General features: G+C 42.6%; 1 protein-coding gene and 1 long non-coding RNA gene across 6 annotated transcripts in view; one reads left to right on the top strand and one right to left on the bottom strand.

The window, feature by feature from the left end:
* Positions 1–18,289, top strand: part of SLC16A3 (solute carrier family 16 member 3) — a 34,313-nt gene extending 16,024 nt beyond the window's left edge. For 4 of the 5 annotated variants that reach the window (XM_043497584.1, XM_038372075.2, XM_038372077.2 and 1 more), the window contains exons 2-5: positions 11,083–11,325; positions 11,713–11,856; positions 12,224–12,991; positions 13,407–18,289. In XM_043497584.1, coding sequence (XP_043353519.1) covers positions 11,103–11,325; positions 11,713–11,856; positions 12,224–12,991; positions 13,407–13,693 — 1,422 coding nt within the window. In that variant the 5' untranslated portion in view covers positions 11,083–11,102 and the 3' untranslated portion in view covers positions 13,694–18,289. Of the gene's footprint in view, positions 1–4,648; positions 4,672–11,082; positions 11,326–11,712; positions 11,857–12,223; positions 12,992–13,406 lie in introns of those variants that run through there. The other variant, XM_043497583.1, reaches the window with a different exon arrangement.
* LOC122456738 lies at positions 8,752–10,880 on the bottom strand. Its single transcript, XR_006275772.1, has 2 exons — positions 10,239–10,880; positions 8,752–9,817 (listed from the first exon to the last, which is right to left on the bottom strand). It is a non-coding gene; the product is annotated as an uncharacterized LOC122456738 (long non-coding RNA).
* Positions 18,290–18,388: the final 99 nt, after the last annotated feature.

Here is an 18,388-nt window from a genome sequence, read left to right as displayed (position 1 = left end):
CAGGAGGGAGTGTGGGGTGTAGGCTTCAGCTGGGAGGCACTTCCCTCGGGTGGGTCCCGGTTGGCAGTGAAGCAGGGCTAAGGCAGGCTCCCTGCCTGCCCTGCTCAGCTCTGCTCCCCGAAGTGGCCGGCATGTCCAGTCTCTAGGCAGAGGGGCCAGGCAGGTCTATGTGCTGCCGGCTCCCACAGCTCCCATTGGCCACAGTTCCCAGCCAATGGGAGCTGCGGAGCTAGTGCTGGGGGCAGGGGCAGTGCGCAGTGCTTCCCTGATCGCCCCTCCGCCTAGGGACTGCAGGGATGAGCCCGTGCTCGCGGCTCCAACCCTGCAGGGCAGTGCTGAAGCTCAGGGTGTCCAGCCCACAGTGCAGAGACTTGCTGCAGGCTAGATGAAAAGAAGCAGTGGGCTGGCAGTTCCCGCATCCCTGCTGTAGGTGGTAGTAATCCCCTTGGGTTCTGCCTGCTAACCTCCTGATCCATATGGAAACTGACTCTTGGAACACAGGTAAGTATTTGACAATTGTTAAAGATGTGAATTTACAGACACTGGAATTCTGTTTAGCAGAGTCATGGTGGCGTAACCTGACCAGCACATAGCCCCAACAAATTGGGGGCAGGGGGGAAGAGTGTGTTAAAGCTATTGATCAATCAATATATAGCCATGTGAACTGTTGATTGGTTACTTTGTTTACCTAACAACATAGCCTGAACTGTTAGGTTAAACTAATCAACCAGCCAAGAACTGTTTTTAGGTAAACAGGTATGTTTCACATGAATCATAACCATAAGGAAGATCCTAAGACCTGCATACCTCAGGCCAGGAATCTCTTCTGCTTATGTGCAGACTTCAAGGTTACCCAGCGGACAGTGTGATTTGACCGCTCTAGGCTGCATTTACTCTGTAGGCCGTGTCCTGGCAGCACAGTCTGCATTCCACTGCTTTTCTTTCCTAAGAACTGGGCCTGCCTTAGGTTGCCCATCTTTCAGGCATCATACCCATCATTGGCTCACCAGTCCTCAAAGGAGGATATTCCTATGGTTATACTTCTTTTCAGGGCCTATTTACAAGTTTCTTATCACACTTATAATTCGCTGAACAAGTTCATTTCAATTCTCATTTTCTCTTGAACGCTTCATAATCTTAAAATACATTTTGGTCCAAAAACACATGAAAAGCATAGGTTTCAGAGTAGCAGCCATGTTAGTCTGTATTTGCAAAAAGAAAAGGAGTACTTGTGGCACCTTGGAGACTAACAAATTTATTTGAGGATGAAGCTTTCGTGAGCTATAGCTCACTTCATTGAATGCATGAAAGCTTATGCTCAAATAAATTTGTTAGTCTCTGAGGTGCCACAAGTACTCCTTTTCTTTTTATGAAAAGCATAATTGACAAAATTTGTATTCTACATAATACAACTATAGGATGTAACATTACATTCAGAACTCCCTTTGTGGTAGGTGACCATCCCATAACCGATTCACACCAACTATGCTGTCCAACACTTTTAATAATTTCAACTTGTTTCACAATTTTTCCATTAACCATATTCAGTTTTACCTCAATACCTTCAATTACACTTCAGAGGCATTTATAGACCTTATCTTTATCTTCATCACTGTATTCCTCTGTCAGAGCATAGCACTGTATGATTGACATCTTTAGGAATCTGGTTTGGAATCTGACACAAGACATTGGTTGATAGGTGATTTTCTCTTCCCCCCCTCCCCCATCTGTCTTAATGAGTGCTGCTACTCCTGAATGTACAGGTGGCACTGCAACATGAATAGATTAGATGTTTCTTCTCTTGCTTGAAGCACTTCTTATTCCCACCCGTTAGTCTGTTCTCACTGATGCCCAGGATTTCAAGGTCACAGTTGTCCATCTCCCTCGCAATCTGTGAGATCTTTGATGTTTAGAACATTGTCTTCTTGTTCCAGTAACTGACTTTGAAGTGTTTTTTTGCTGCCATGTTCAAACTTTTTGGGGTCCTGACTTCCAGAGACTGCTTTTGCTAGGAACCTTCATGCAGCACAACTTGGGTCAGCAGCATTCTCTACTGAACTGCCATTTTTACCAGAATGGTAGCCTGGTTCCACTTCTGTCACCAATGAGGTTTTTTTTAGATAGAAGGCGGGGGGGAGGGGGAAAGCTACAAAGGCTTTATGAAAATGAAATACCAAAATACACCGACTCACTATGTAGCATTCTTATCCCTCATATAGTGAGGCAAAACAAAAGTGGGAATACCTGTATTCCACCTACAGTATGAATGCAATGAACAGTTCTGGTAGTTGGGCTTCTGCCCTTGCAACTGTGGATCAGAATAAGTTTACAGGTACATGCTGGTCCTGATGTGAGTGAGCAGCTGGCACAAAGTGTGCACACCTGGATGGATGCTCATGTTTCTGCAGGGAATAGATATTCTTTCAGCTAAGCAAAGAATTCCTGATTTTTTTTGGGACTGGGAGTGTTACACATATCAGTTGCAGCAATACTGCATCTTTTGTTTGCATAATGGATGTTGAATGCTTCACTCTGATAGGCTTATCCCTGGCAAAGTCTCCTGTGGCCTAATTCTAATTTCAGTGTAACTGAGAAGAGAATTTGGCTGTTATGTTTTATTCTTTCATGCACTGGCAGAGCCTGATAGAGTGGTTTGGGCATGAATTTGAGGGTTTTGGCAACTGGTTTTGGGAAAGAATTTGGAGCTATACTGTGTAACAAGCAAGGCACTCATCTGTTGGCAGAAACTTTAATTGCCAGGTGGACTGTATGTGAAGGAAAAATCACTAGCTTCTTCCTAGATAGAGTGCCTGTTTTGCTTTCAATCCAAGAAAAACACTGTAAAACATTTTCTTAACACAGAAGCTACTGAAAAAGGTTCCTTGTCTTGTTAGACAGAGAGTCAACTACTCCATTATTCATACTTCCATTGTTTAGCCTTGGAGCAGTTTGACTAACTGGAGTTGGAAACAGAATAGTGCTTTGACAGAATTCTTTATTTTTTCTAGAAAGAGTTAGTGTGCTGCCATTTAACAGTGATAAGTTAACGATCCATCTGCCCCTGTGAGGCTTTTCAGATGGATATTTTAGTGACTAAATTATGTCAGTTTACAGAAGATTACCCTTAAAAGAGCTTTGCTGAAAATTCACCAAAGAAACCATACAGGCACACATGAAACCATACCTACAGGAAGTAGTAGTGACCTGTCTGTGATAGGAAAAGTTGTTTGTTTTTTAAGTTGGGTATCCAGATCCTACAGCACATTGGGGAGGGAGAGAAGATAGAAAGTCTGTTACGAATGACAGAAAGTAAACTTGAGTTCCTGTAAAAATGTCATGATGGAAACAATTCCCCCCCACAGTAACTTCACTCCATATGCACACCAAAGTCCTGAAGATACTGGAAGTAGAAAGCTAAATTATCTAGCACAGAGGTGGGCAAACTACAGCCCACGGGCCACATCTGGCCCACAGGACCATCCTGCCCAGCCCTTGAGCTCTCGGCTGGGGAGGCTAGCCCCTGGCCCCTCCTCTGCTGTTCTCCCCCCCTGCCTCAGTTCTCCATGCCACCAGTGCTCTGGGCGGCCGGGCTGTGAGCTCCTGCTGGGCAGGATGGTGGGCTCCGGTTGGGCAGTGCAGCTGCCAGTCCTGCCACTCTGAGCGGCATGGTAAGGGGCCAGGGAGTGGGGGGGTTGGATTAAGGGGCAGGGAGTTCCAGGGGGCAGGCGGAAGTTGGATGGGGTGGAGGTTCTGGGAGGAGTGGTCAGGCGGTATTGGATAGGTATGGGAGTCCCAGGCAGCCTGTCAGGGGACAGGGAGCAGTTGGATAGGCCTGGGAGTCCCAGGGGGCCTGTCAGGGGGTGGGGGTGTGGATAAGGGTCAGGGGGGCAGTCGGGGGACAAGGAGCAGGGGTGGTTGGATGGTTCTGAGGGGGGCAGTCAGAGGTGGGAAGTGGGAGGCAGTGGATGGGGGCAGGGGCCAGGTTGTTTGGGGAGGCACAGCCTTCCCTATCCGGCTCGCCACATAGTTTCACAATCCCGATGTGGCTCTCAGGCCAAAAAGTTTGCCCACCCCTGATCTAGCGGATGTGCTGGAAATACAATCCAACTTTGGCTATTTGGTCAAGAAGAATATTTTGGTAAAAACTTGTATGATGAAAGAAATATTCCATATCACCTAATCTTATGACAAAATAAATGAATGGCAACATATTTACTGCAACAAAATGGCATATGGTTTTACGTAGCAAAATGTATTAAACGAACAAGTTAAATACATTAATGAATTTTAACTTGCTGTGCAAAGTTAAATCTCAGTAAAGTCAACATGAGTGAAGAGACTATATGTACCCCAGTTAGGAAGCTGGGGCATGCACCAGAATTTAAATTTCATTGCTTTTGGAGGGGTTCTGGGCTGGAGGTGCTGGCTCTCCCCACCAGGGGCACTGGGGCTGGAGGAGTTCTGGGCCCCCATTTATTATTGCAGGGGGGAGTGTGCCCCTGCTTGCCTCCCATTGTGCTTGCCCCTGAGTGACATACATCTGTGGTATCTTAGTATCTCAGGAACTTTTTTGGACACATGAGATGTACTGATTTCTCAGTGTGTGGTTATATTTAATGCCTTGTTCTGCCTTTCTCTTCTAGATTAGAGAGCCCTTTATTACCCATGCAGGTATTTATACACTGTTAAGTAATGTATCAATCTTTTCTGATAAAATAAACCGATTGAGTCCTTTAAATCTCACTATAAGGCATTTTGTTTTTTCTTCCACAAATGATTTAATTTTGCAGTTTATATTCCAGGTTGAAATTCCATTCTAAAATTTCAAAGTTAGGCGTGCAAGATAAATGTGCTGAATTTGTACTACAGTGAGTAGTCCCATTAAGTTTGTGTTTGCAGGATCAGGCCCTTATTGTCCTAAATAGAAGCGACTAACCATTGAAAAGGTACTGAGGAAGCACATACTGTACCTTTAAAAATACTGGCCTCCCTGTTTAAAGTACATTTACTTTCTTGCGGTTTTATGCTTCACAGCCTGTTGGTGGTATTCTGGTTTTAGGTTCTGTATACAACTTCCTGAACACCAGGTATCTGTTGCAATTGAACTTCAAAAAAAGGAATGGGGGGAGAGAACAAAAAAATCCATGGTGCTAGCTTTTCCCTTAAAAAACAAACCTGTGAAATAGATCAGTGATGATCACTGCCAGATTATTTCTGGAACATGAATGTGAAACTCTTCCAAGTAGCAGAGTGCTAGTCTAAATGTCATAGAAAGGACACTCATTTCAGACTAAGAACGATCATGTATTCAGCATGCAGCTGTCTAGACAGCAAGTCTGCGCCAAAAAGATAGCTATGCCTACACACTCTGGTTTTGAAGTGCATTTATCACTAATAAGGTATGGTGAGCCAAGTACAAAATGCATAATGCATCAAATCACTGTTGTCTGATATTTCATAAGAGAACAGAAGTATTGCTTATGTGACAAAGCTGTCTTTGCCTCCATGGGTCCCACATTTCCTGGCAGATTTTGCTAGCCTCGAGGCTCACCGTGACCCTGCACTTAACTCTTCTTTCTCTAGAGAGGAGGGTCAGTCTACTGAGCCATTTTCATCATAAGCCATCAAGGGAGGTGAGGAGAAGTTCCTTCCTTGCACAGGCTCTGTTATCTCCCAGTCTCAGTGATGAACCGGGGGCAAGGTGCAGGGGAGCCCAGGCCCACCCTCTACTCTAGGCTCAGCCCAGGGACCCTAATAGTATCAGCTATGGTAACTTACCTTTTAGAAACATGACATGTACAATTCCCTGGGCTACTTCCCCCACAGCAGCCCTCACTTCCTCAAGCTCCATATCACCCTTACCTCAGGGCTTCCTTCCTTGTGCCTGATATGGTGTGTACTACTCAGCCTGTCTAACAGCACAACTTCCTCCCACAACTCCTGACATGCACACCCACCTGACTAACTGGGAGGCTTTTAACTAGTTTCAGCCAGCCCCTGATTGGCTTCAGGTGTCCCAATCAACCTAGCCTTCTCCCTGCCTTCTGGAAAGTTCTTAATTGGCCCCAGGTGTCTTAATTGACCTGGAGCAGCTGCCATTTCACTTATCCTAGTACCAGGGATTTGTTTAGCCTGGAGCTAATATATCTATCTCCCACTACTTTTCTATAGCCATCTGGCCTTGCCCTGTCACACTTAGTAATGGACATCTTATCTCTCTGGCATGCAGATTCCTCCACCATTTCAGATGTCCTTTGCCTGGTAGGGTGATTTGGTGGGTTGGCGATTTTTTTTTTGAGTGATATGTCCAAATAAGTAGTCCATCCCTTTTGGGGTAGCAAAAGTCTGAACAAATATAAATCTGTTTTCCACCTAGTATATTCATTTAGTCACAGACCTCCCTTTGGGGGTGAGGCCTTATCTTTCATCTCCATTTTCCTGGAGTGTAACACTACTTCACTCAGTCTCTCCCTCTAGTCTAAAGCTTCCTCTTTTTAAGCTCCCCCACCATGGCTGGAAGCATTTCCACACCTCTTCTGTATGGTGTATAATCTCTAACTTTTCAAAAATCATACATTAGGCCCCAAAATCAAGAGATTTTTTTTTTTTTTAAAAAGTTGGGTTTTATTTGCCTTCTGGGTTTTGAGCTGTTAGGCTTTTTGTTTTCAAGCTTCTCCCTGCAATTATGAAAGCTATAAACTTACTTTTTGAAAGTAAAAGTTGAGATTCTGATATTCGTTTGATTCCCAGAACTGTGGCTTTAAGAAAAACACTAGCTATCACATTACTCCCAATAAAATCATGACAGTTGGCAACCCTCCCTCTATTTTAGGCTCTATGTAGCTGCTGTCTACTCCACCCAAAAAATAATTCCTGCTTCACTTATCTCCAGAGCACTTGCTTGCCATCCTCCTGGGCCTCCTCCCCAACCCTTTCCTCAATCTTCTTCCAGATAGATTCCTTCAAGAGCCTTCTCCATCAGCTCCCTTCTATGGGTTTCTTACTTAGGTCTCCCTCATGCTGAGTGGAGCATAATAGCCCTGCCCCTCTTCCTTTCCTCCCCTTCCCCCCCAACTTTTTTATAGACTTCTGTCATATGACTCTTCTTGAAACTACAAGTCCCAGAATGCCTGTCCTTAAAGAAACCAGAGGCCAATAAAAGATGTTACCTCACTCACCTTGTCTCTCTAATAAACTGTGACTAACACAGGTACAGCTATACTGCATGTCCTTAAAGAGTCAGAATAGGATGGGCTGGACCTATGCCTGCCTTTAAAAGAATAACTTGCCCTGTGACACACACATAAAACTCCTTCTATGGGAAAGCTATTTAGGGATAGAAAGTTTCAATGTATTGTTTTAGCATGATACTAAATGCAGGAGTCTGAACACTTCCTCAGGCTGAGCTAGTTTCCATCTTTAGCTTTGTTATCTTGAATTTTATGAAGTGCAGTGATGCTGATAGTATACATTGTAGCTTATCTGACATTTAACATAAAAATTTTATGACAGAAATGTTGAGTTAAGAGGGTTATTGTGTCTTCAGGATAATTTACTGGCATAATTTATTTTGTTAGGCCCTCATGCCATATTTTGAGCACTTGTGCTATATATTATGTAAGATCATATGCCACTTACCCCAAGCAGGCCCATATAACACAATAATACCATATAATAAGATAAATATAGTTTCAGTGGGACTTTCCCTTGACAGTGGGGACTTGACAGTTCACCTGAATGGAAATCTATTTGTGACCAAAAAAAACAAAACAAAAACACACTTTAAGTGGGCACTAATGCATTCTAATTCATTTAATGAACCACTGAGGTACCTCAAGTATTCTAACAAGAGGCTCCCACAAAAAGTCTTTCCCTTATCCAGTGATTAAACCCAATGTATGAGGGAGGACGGTAGAATTCTGCAGAGAGTATGGGCAGAGGGACTGAGTTATCTATTTGTTTTTTTTCCTATTTAAGCAAAATTCCTTATCAAAACCATAACTAAGGAGGGAGACGGCATCACTAGGCAAACTTCTATTACAGGGGTCTCAAACACACGGCCTGTGGAGTTATTTCCTGTGGCCCACTGCTAGTGGCAACTCCACTAGCAGCCAGGCTCCCCCCCCCCCCCCCGAGCACGCTGCTCCTCTGCCTACCTCCCAGCACTTCCCACCACCAAACAGCTGTTTGGAGTGCTCAAGGGAGGAGATGGAGAAGAGATGGGGCCGGGGCAGGGATTGGAATAGGGGCAGGGAGGGGCGGAGTTGGGACGGGGACTTTGGGAAGGAGTTGGAATGGGGGCAGGGAGGGGCTGGGAAGAGGTAGGGCTCGGGCAGGGCCTCATGGAAGGGGTGGAGTGGGGGTGTGGCAGAGGGTGGGCCTTAACCGAAGTAATTCTAAAAGTAAATGCGTGTTTTGTCGTTTGAGTGAAGTGCATTACTGAGTATTTTATTAAAACCCCTCTTCTCATTACACTTTTAAAAAAGTTAATACACTGACTTTTAATAGCATACTTTATTTTTTAATTTTTTAGTATACTTTTGTATCGTTGTATGAAAAGGTTTCAGTGATGCAGCCCTTGGGCCAACGTACTAGTCCTCATGTGGCCCTCATGGTGACTTGAGTTTGAGATCCCTGTTTTTTATTAAGTGTCCTTCACTTACAATGGTTGTACTTTAGTCCTGAAATACTGTGGATTCTGATCGTGTTGCACAATATTCGACTTCTGCAGTTTGATTTTTCCCTAAAGGGATTAGTGAGACTGTCCGGAAAATGGAATACTGCAAAAAAAGCCACGTTGCATGTCCTTAAGGATACTAGCCTGAGTGAAAGGATCTAATAAAGAACAAAAAAAAACTTAGCTAAAAATGAATGAAGCAAGTGGATGTCATAGCCTTGCATGATGAAGCCGATGTGACACAAATAAAGATCAGCAGCTTGCTCAGTGTGTACTATGCCCACAGCTGCACTTGTGTGTGTTCCAGTCCTGCTCCAACCTGCTTCCAATCCGGCTTCAGCTTGCTACTAGTCCCTGTTCCAGCCCCTATTCCCCTCCGCTTCTGACTTCTGGTTTCAATCCCCAGCTCTGCCTCTGGCTCATGCTTCTGGTTGACCTTCAGCCTCTGACATTTGGCTTCTATCCCTGTGGCACTGACCCTTGGCTCATTCCTGGACTCTACCCACCCTGGATCCAGCTGTAACCAGCAGGGAAAATGCTCATTTCAACCACTAGGCCTGACCGCTGCAAGGCCTGGTTGGCTACAGTATTATCATCTGCACTTACAGATAAACACTCTGTGCCTCAAGTCTCTAAGTGACATGTCCAAGGTCTGGAAGAATCAAGAACTGAATCCAGAGCTCCTGAGTGTCAGCCCAGTACCTTACCCACAGGCTCTCTCTCCTTTCAAACTCTACATATTTATCTGTCCTAATTTACAGTATCACTGTTCATCCTATCACTCATTCTCAGGCCCACAACCTGAGGGGGGTGAGTGTGTGTGTGGGGGGGGCAGTTTCTTCCTTTGTTCTTGCCCCCCAGTTCTTGATCTTTTTTAATCTATATTGTTTCTTTTTAAATGGTTACTTATGTTGTCTGTGGTTTATTATGTACATGGGTCACTATAGGTAGGAACCACTGCTCCCAGTTGTGACCAGAGTCCAAAATAGTGCAATATCCTTACAGACAATCCTATTGCAGAATCATGGTTGCTATGATTTAGAACTGTTTTTTTCTTTGAAAATTGCCTGCAGGTGTGTCATCACTATAGGTCGGTCTGTCTATCTAATCTATTGTATTTATCTGCCCCCCCACCCATTACTATTGTATCTGACAAAAAGAAAAGGAGTACTTGTGGCACCTTAGAGACTAACAAATTTATTTGAGCATAAGCTTTCGTGAGCTACAGCTCACTTCATCGGATGCATTTGGTGGAAATTTTCACCAAATGCATCCGATGAAGTGAGCTGTAGCTCACGAAAGCTTATGCTCAAATAAATTTGTTAGTCTCTAAGGTGCCTTTTCCACCAAATGCATCCGATGAAGTGAGCTGTAGCTCACGAAAGCTTATGCTCAAATAAATTTGTTAGTCTCTAAGGTGCCTTTTCCACCAAATGCATCCGATGAAGTGAGCTGTAGCTCACGAAAGCTTATGCTCAAATAAATTTGTTAGTCTCTAAGGTGCCACAAGTACTCCTTTTCTTTTTGCGAATACAGACTAACACAGCTGCTACTCTGAAACCTATTGTATCTGAGTGCCTCAAAAGCTTTATAAAGTATTTATCCTAACAACATCCATGTGAGGTACTATTATGCCCATTTTACAGATGGGGAAGTGAGGCACAGAGTGACTTGTCCAAGATCACACAGGAAGTCTGTGGCAGAGCAGAGGCTTTAACTCTGGTCTTCCAAATAGTAGGCTACAACCCTAAGCACTGAACCTCCCTTCTTCACTAGCATCAAGGTCTTGTAAGTATTAGAGGGGTAGCCTTGTTAGTCTGTATCCACAAAAACAATGAGGAGTCCAGTGGCAACTTAAAGACTAGAGGAAGTGGGGTTTTTTTACCCACAAAAGCTTATGTCCAAATAAATCTGTTAGTCTTTAAGGTGCCACCAGACTCCTCATTGCTTTTAAGGTCTTATAAGGTCATTGACAAACAGTCCTCACAGCATAAGGAAAGCCGAGTTTCCTGTGTAGCAAGTGGCCTTAACGTCTTTATGATATGTAAAGAGAAACCAAGCAATGCTGCAATTTATCTCAGTTTTTTTCTATAAAATGATCGTTTGGTTGAAATCCTCTCTATTTTAATTTCCGGTGATCTGTGATGTACATCCATTTAAAATTCTATCAACTAATTACATTTCTGTGTAATGGCTACAGATTTTCTGTTTACTATAACCCCCCACCCCCAAAAAAACAAAACAAACTTCTGTTCCCAAGTCTTCAGCCACTATACTTAAAATGTTCTCACATGTTTCAAGTGTTTGCATGTACAACAGCTCCTTCCTGTGGAATAAACTTGAGTGGATTATCATTCTAATATGTATCTATGGATTCTAATAACTGTATTTTTATTATTTCTTAGGCAACCCATTGAGTCTCACTATGGGAGTTGTGGTAGTTGATGATGCTCCATCTGGTGTCAAAGCCCCTGATGGGGGTTGGGGCTGGGCCGTTCTCTTTGGTGGCTTTGTCATCACTGGATTTTCCTATGCCTTTCCAAAGGCTGTTAGTGTCTTCTTTAAAGAACTTATCCGGGAGTTTGGTGTTGGATACAGTGACACAGCATGGATCTCCTCCATTCTACTGGCTATGCTTTATGGAACAGGTAAATAGTATCTATTTTTAAAACAGTGTAGTCTAGAAGGAAAGGTCTTATTTGTCTGTTTGCTTCCCAATGTGAATCTTAAGTGCACCACAGTTAATCTGCATGCAAAACAAGCATTTTGAAAAAATTAATTATGGGGCAACATATGAATTGTCAGTTCCCTGGGTACATCCATCATGTCTATACTGTAACTTCCTTTTCATCATCCTCAGTAGAAAAAGAAAGTTGCACGGCACTCTGAAGCTGCAAAGTGCTAAGTATGCAGAGTTACCAGAGAGGAGATATGCATGAAGTTTGGGAAGAAATGCAAATCTATAGATTAAATCAATAGAGAAATTGGATTGTTCTGGTTACTCTATCAAGCATATTCTTGTTCCCCTTGCTCAGGTCCCTTGTGTAGCGTGTGTGTCAATTGGTTTGGCTGTCGTCCAGTCATGCTGGTTGGAGGGCTCTTTGCTTCGCTAGGGATGGTGACCGCTTCCTTCTGTACCAACATCATTCAGCTCTATCTCACTGCAGGTGTCATTACAGGTAAGTAAATGCAAGTTAGCTCCATCTCCAATTCCGATGTCCGCACTGGTATCCATGGCAAACACCTAAAGCATTAGATCCCCCAAAATAGGCTTCTCTGAAAAGCCTAATTCAACCTGAAAGGAACTAGTCAGATTAGTTCTAACAAATGTTAACCCTTCTGTTATGTTAGCCATTGCATGCAGGAATAATATTATGATGGAACATTTTTAATGTTTTTTGATTATTCTGGAATCTTTCCTCCAGTTGACATAGGAAAAGCCTGATCTTTTTCTGTCCATATTTGTGAATCAAAGAATGTTGTAACTGTAGATTTTTATATAGACACTGTAGCTGAGGCCTGACTTGTGTATGCTCTTTGTTTCAGGTTTGGGTCTGGCACTCAACTTCCAGCCATCGCTCATCATGTTAAATCGTTACTTTGACAAACGACGCCCTTTAGCTAATGGGCTTGCTGCTGCTGGAAGTCCTGTGTTTCTTTGTACCCTCTCTCCTCTGGGGCAAATATTGCAACATAAGTATGGCTGGCGAGGGGGATTCCTTATACTGGGCGGAATGCTGCTCAACTGCTGTGTTTGTGGGGCATTAATGAGGCCTTTGGAGCCTCCTAAGAAATCTGAAGCTGCTAAAGAACTTACTGAGAAGAAAACAAAGAAAAAGCTTCTGGATTTCAGTGTCTTTAAAGATGGTGGTTTTTTAATCTACACTGTGGCAGCCTCCATCATGGTGCTGGGCCTCTTTGTGCCTCCAGTCTTTGTGGTGAGCTATGCCAAGGATTTGGGATATCCAGACACCAAATCAGCTTTTCTTCTGAGCATTCTTGGATTCGTTGATATCTTTGCCCGGCCTATTTGTGGAGTGGTAGCTGGTCTGAAATGGGTCAGACCACGCTGTGTCTATCTCTTTAGTTTTGCTATGATTTTTAATGGTTTTACAGATCTCCTGGGTTCCATGTCTATCAATTATGGTGGCTTGGCAGTCTTCTGCATTTTCTTTGGCATTTCCTATGGAATGGTAGGCGCTCTTCAGTTTGAAGTTCTCATGGCAATTGTTGGTACTCAGAAGTTTTCCAGTGCCATTGGCTTGGTGCTTCTGGCTGAAGCTGTAGCTGTTCTAATCGGTCCACCATCAGCAGGTAAATATTCCATTCAATTGAGTTAACACCATTTTGTGGTGTTCAACCAGTGGTGCCTACTTGTATGTGTTGTGAGGCAAGAAATAGAAAGCCAAGTAACATCAGTCACCCAAGAAGTAAACACCATTGATTTAACTATGCATATAGTCACATGACTTATTGCTGTTAGAATCAGAGATGGGCCTAAGCCAGAAAGTTCACGAAAGTTCAAGATTTGGGAACAGACTTTCAGTAGGGCCTATGTTCCCAAATTGTAGGCACTTTTGAAAATCTTACCTCAAAATGCCAGTATTCCTGTAAGATTTTTCACTTCAAGAATCCTTTGGAATTTTTTTTTTTTAAACAAAACTAATTTCATTAACTTCATTACAAGAGAAGCATTTTTTGTTAATTACCTGTGACTTTTGTCTTTCAGGCAAACTCTTGGATGCAACTGGCAGGTATATGTTTGTTTTTATTATTGCTGGAGCTGAAGTTGTTACTTCAGCCCTTGTGCTGGCTTTAGGAAACTTCTTCTGTGTTAAGAAAAAATCAGAAGAGCCACAAACAAAAGAGGAGGCAGCAGAAAGAGAAGAGTTAAACAAATCCGAAGACAAAACACCTGAAGATGCCAAGGTGGACTCTATTGAAGTAGAACAATTTCTGAAAGATGAACCTGAAAAAAATGGGGAAGTTGTAACTAACCCAGAAACATGTGTGTGAGTGACACAGGATGAGTGGCAAAGCATTTAGGGACGAGTGAAAGAATTTCAACACTATTTATTTTAGAAACAGAACTAGTTTAGGGCTGGGCCATCTGCTTGACCAACTGGAGGCCAATCAGCTAATCAAATCACTGTTTGGAAGCTTTGTTAGGAATTCTTTTCACCTAAAACTGGATTTATCAGTGAGATGTGGAGCTCTGCTTATATAACATTTTAAGTAAACTAAGCAGCCTTTGTAACCACATGTAGAAATCCTGCTATGCATCACCAGAAAATTCTCACTTGGAAGAAAATATATTTGAATTAGAGAGGAATTATATGTACATTTTCATTCAATGGGGTGAAATTAATTGTTTTTTTTTTTTGTGGTGCAATTAAATGTAACTTCTCTTTCTGTGTTCTTTCTCAAGGAGAAAGAATGTGATATGGGGGGGGGGGGGGAATTCTAAGGAACTTAGTGGTCTCCAGTAGGTTTTTGAAACATCTTACTTTTACTGTTGTTTTTAGATTTTTTTTTTGGCTCAGCCCTAATCTAAGTTGGATAATAAGAAAAATATCTGTTACTTTGTTTTAAGTAAATGTATTTCTGAATTTTAGCTAAACTCAATTTTATTAATTGGGATTTTTATTATAAATATTGTACACTGAAAGGCACTGAGAGATCCTGTTCTTAATAAATCACATAACTGCTATTCCTAAATAGCACCTAAAGAAAATGAAACGAGCAGTATTAATCCTTACATCGGCTTACCTTGTTTTCTTTACAGCCTATCTGTACTGCACGTACACTGACTCCTATTGGTAACTATTGTGCTGACACGTGCAGGCATCTGCTACTGAAATTGGTTGAAAAGTCACACAACTTTAGCAGCTGTTACGTCCTGTGCTATTAAATATCAGCATGAGATTGACTCCTCACTTTTGTACAGCAATATGCTGACTTTACTAGTATTTTGGGTATGTGAAGAAGCAGAGCACTAAAAATAATTAAAAGTAACTCCCTGAGTTACTCTCTTTTCATTCTGTAATGCTGTTAGGGGAAAAATCTATCTGATATCATCCCTGTATGTAGTCTCACTGACTTTGATGGAACTAATTGGATAAGTAAGATGAGCAGGATTTGGCCCTATGCCTGAATTACACCCCTTTTTGACCTGATTGGTTTGATTAAAAATTTGGAGTCTTGCAGGTTATTTCAATTCAGAGGCAAAATTGGTGATGGAGTTAGGTGGTTCACTTGATGCAATCTTTTATTTACAAAGAATGTACAAAGTCCTGTTTCCTTAAATGCAGCAGGCCTCACACAATAAGAGACAATGTCCCTGCTTACAAGTCTAAGCCACATTTCCGATCACTTAGCTCAAAAGCACTCTCTCTCTCAGGCCTGGTCTACTCTTAAAATTTAGGTCAACATGGCTATGTCACTTTGGGAGGTGGGAAATATCCACTTCCCTGAGCAACATAGCTATGCCAGCCTAACCTCCTACTATAGAAGCATCTAGGTTGACAAAACAATTCTTCTGTCAGTCTAGCTATGGTTGCTCAGGGAGGTGGTGCTCCTACAGTGGAGGGAGGGGGACTTTTTGTCACTGTAGCTATGCTATAGGGTTATGCCAGCATGGCTAGCGCACCATAGCTATGTTGATATAGTTATCATAGTGTACTGGCCTTAGCTTTTCTGAATACCACACTCCCAGAGCTTGTTCTGTCTGTGTCACTGGCTTTTTTGCCCTGGGACCTGCTGTTTGGTGTGTGCTCCTCTTGTGCTAAAAACACCCAAATAGACACACAGCTCCACCAATCAATGCCCTAGCCCCTGCATTTGCTATATGAGTCCCAGGCAACCCCTCAGACCACATGGCATAGCTTCCTCTTAGCTATCCTTACCATACAGGTCAGTGTTTTGGACAGTGGCCTCTAGTGTTTCAGCTATTATTAAACAAAGAAGCATTTAACTGCTCCCTCATGTAGCCTGAATGTAAAGGCAGCTTGCCCACCACTTTCAATGGGATTTAACCCAACGCATAACTAGCGTTCTGTGTCGGTCACAGAAGTAATGGAATCTGTGATTTTCCATGACCCCTGTGACTTCTGCAATGGCCAGTGTGGCTGACCCCAGGGCCCCTCAAGCAGTTAGCTCCAGGGTCCACTGCTCAGGTAGCCCTGGGGACAGCCACACCAGCCACTGCTGAAACAGCTCCACAACCAGGATCTCAGGTGGCCCTAGGGCCAGCCACTGCTTGGACAGCCCCTGGCAGCTGGCCCTGGGGACCACCCGAGCAGCGGCCAGGGCAGCTGGCCCTGGGGACCATGTGAGCAGTGAAGCAGCTACTGTCGGCCACTGAGCAACAGCCCCTGAGACAACTCCCCACAGTGGGCCCTCCCCCTAGGTCTCCCCCCCAGCAGCAGCAGCCCCCCCAGAGCTCTCCTGCTAGCAGTGCCCGCTCCCCAAGATTTAGTCATGTGTATAAGTCATGGACAGGTCATGGGCTGTGAATTTTTCTTTATTGCCTATGAACTGTCCATGATTTGTACTAAAAATACCCATGACTAAATCATAGCCTTATGCAGAATACTTTTTTTTTTAATACGAATAAAGAGAATCCTTCAAATATATTATAAAAATAATTTTGGGGAAAAGAGAAACTGCAGAGTATGTGCCCATGGCACACAAGTGTAGTCTCTTGTGGGTTGTAACGCTTGTGTCTCATTTCAGCTGCGTTTAGTGGGCAGTTGCTGCGTGGTGTTGGTGGCCTTTGCTATCATAGAATATCAGGGTTGGAAGGGACCTCAGGAGGTCATCTAGTCCAACCCCCTGCTCAAAGCAGGACCAATCCTCAACTAAATCTTCCCAGCCAGGGCTTTGTCAAGCTATACAGGAGGCCAGCCTAGATCAGTGGCTCTCAAACTTTCCAGACTATTGTACCCCTTTAAGGCATCTGATTTGTCTTGCATAGCCCCAAGTTACACTTCACTTAAAACTACTTGCTTACAAAATCAGACATAAAATACAGAACTGTCACAGCACACTATTACTGAAAAACTGCTTACTGTCTCATTTGTACCATATAATTATAAAATAAAGCAATTGGAATATAAATACTTTACTTACATTTTGGTGTATAGTATATTGCCCAGTCATTGTCATTGTCTGTATGAAATTTTAGTTTGTTCTGACTTCGCTAGTGCTTTTTATGTAGTCTGTTGTAAAACTAGGCAAATATCTAGACCTCTGTGGACCCTCAGGGGCACATGTACTGCTGGTTGAGAATCACAGAATATTAAGGTTGGAAGAGACCTCGGGAGGTCTAGTCCAATCCCCTGCTCAAAGCAGGACCAACACCCACTAAATCATCCCAGCCAGGGCTTTGTCAAGACATGGGAAAGGCGAAAATGTTCCCTTAGAGCCATTACAGCTTGAAAAACTAACCCAGTATTCTATTTACTATAAATTGACAATACATCTCTTTATAAAAACACTTACTCTGAAATGCTACTTCTGTTTTAACTTCCACATGCGATAGGGCCAACTTTAAAAAGTTGGACCTGAGGTGTAGCCCTTAACTACTTCACTGGGGGGGCACAGTGCCTCAATAGTAGCACCAGACCTCAATGGGGTCAAGTTATGTAACCTTTATGCGATTGAATTCAGTAGCACACCAGATATTCACAATGTATTTTTATAACATTCCAAGTTTAGCAAACCTTAAGGGCATAGGAGACAGGGTCTTGCAGACTAGCACATCTTACACTTTGAAAAATAATATATTTTTTTAACTCTCAAATTTCAGAGAAACCAATACTTCTCTTTTGCAACCCAAAATATTTGAACAATTATTTCTCTGGCCCTATGGTTTGGGAATATATTTAACTGGTTTATGGGGGAAAACCGTCTGAATATACAGATGCAAAATCTAAGTGCAATATTGTAGAAGTAAAGAAGTTTGCATTGCTTTCTTTGAAAATAATGAGGAATAGAAAAAAAACTCGCTCTTTTGGTGTACAATATACAGTACATTATAATCAAGTTTTTTTTCATCTTTGTACCTTCTGTATATTGTTTACAATAGAGATTATGGTTAAATATTCTAGATTGGATTTTGTCTTGATCTTGGGCCCTTAAATTATTTCCTTATGCAAGAAATATAGTGTATCTACATAGGTTTGTGAGTGTGCGTGTGCGCACAAACCTAACATATGCAAACCCAAAGTAAAGTGGAGGAGCAGCTGCCAGTTACATTCTATATTTTTCAAGGTGAAGTGAGGAGTTACCAAGGCTGCATTGCCACCTCCTACGCAATAGCAAGTATTAATTACTTTTAATTCTAGTTCTAAATAAAAACATAATATAATGTATCCACTTGGAGGCAAGACAAGAAAACCGATTGAACCGAACATCTTTAAATAATGCAACAGTCTGTAAAATAGTGAGCAGGAGCCTTGTTTTTCCTTATAAATACTGTAGCAACAGAATCAATATTAGCTGCTAGTAAATTAGCCAGCTCTCCTAGAGCTGAGAATGACGGATGTCTAGCATCTAGGACTGGAAAATCCTAGCTGTCAGTAATGTTAATATATATTGAACCCCATCGAAATAAAACCAATAAAACAAATAAACAAACAAATAAAACAAATAAAACCACCCCACTCTTGTAGAGTGTATGTGAATTCTTTCTAAAACAAACAAACACCT

The sequence above is a fragment of the Dermochelys coriacea genome, chromosome 14 (assembly GCF_009764565.3).
Source record: "Dermochelys coriacea isolate rDerCor1 chromosome 14, rDerCor1.pri.v4, whole genome shotgun sequence".
Taxonomy (NCBI): Eukaryota; Metazoa; Chordata; order Testudines; family Dermochelyidae; genus Dermochelys; species Dermochelys coriacea.
This window is presented reverse-complemented; position numbering and strand designations above follow the sequence as displayed.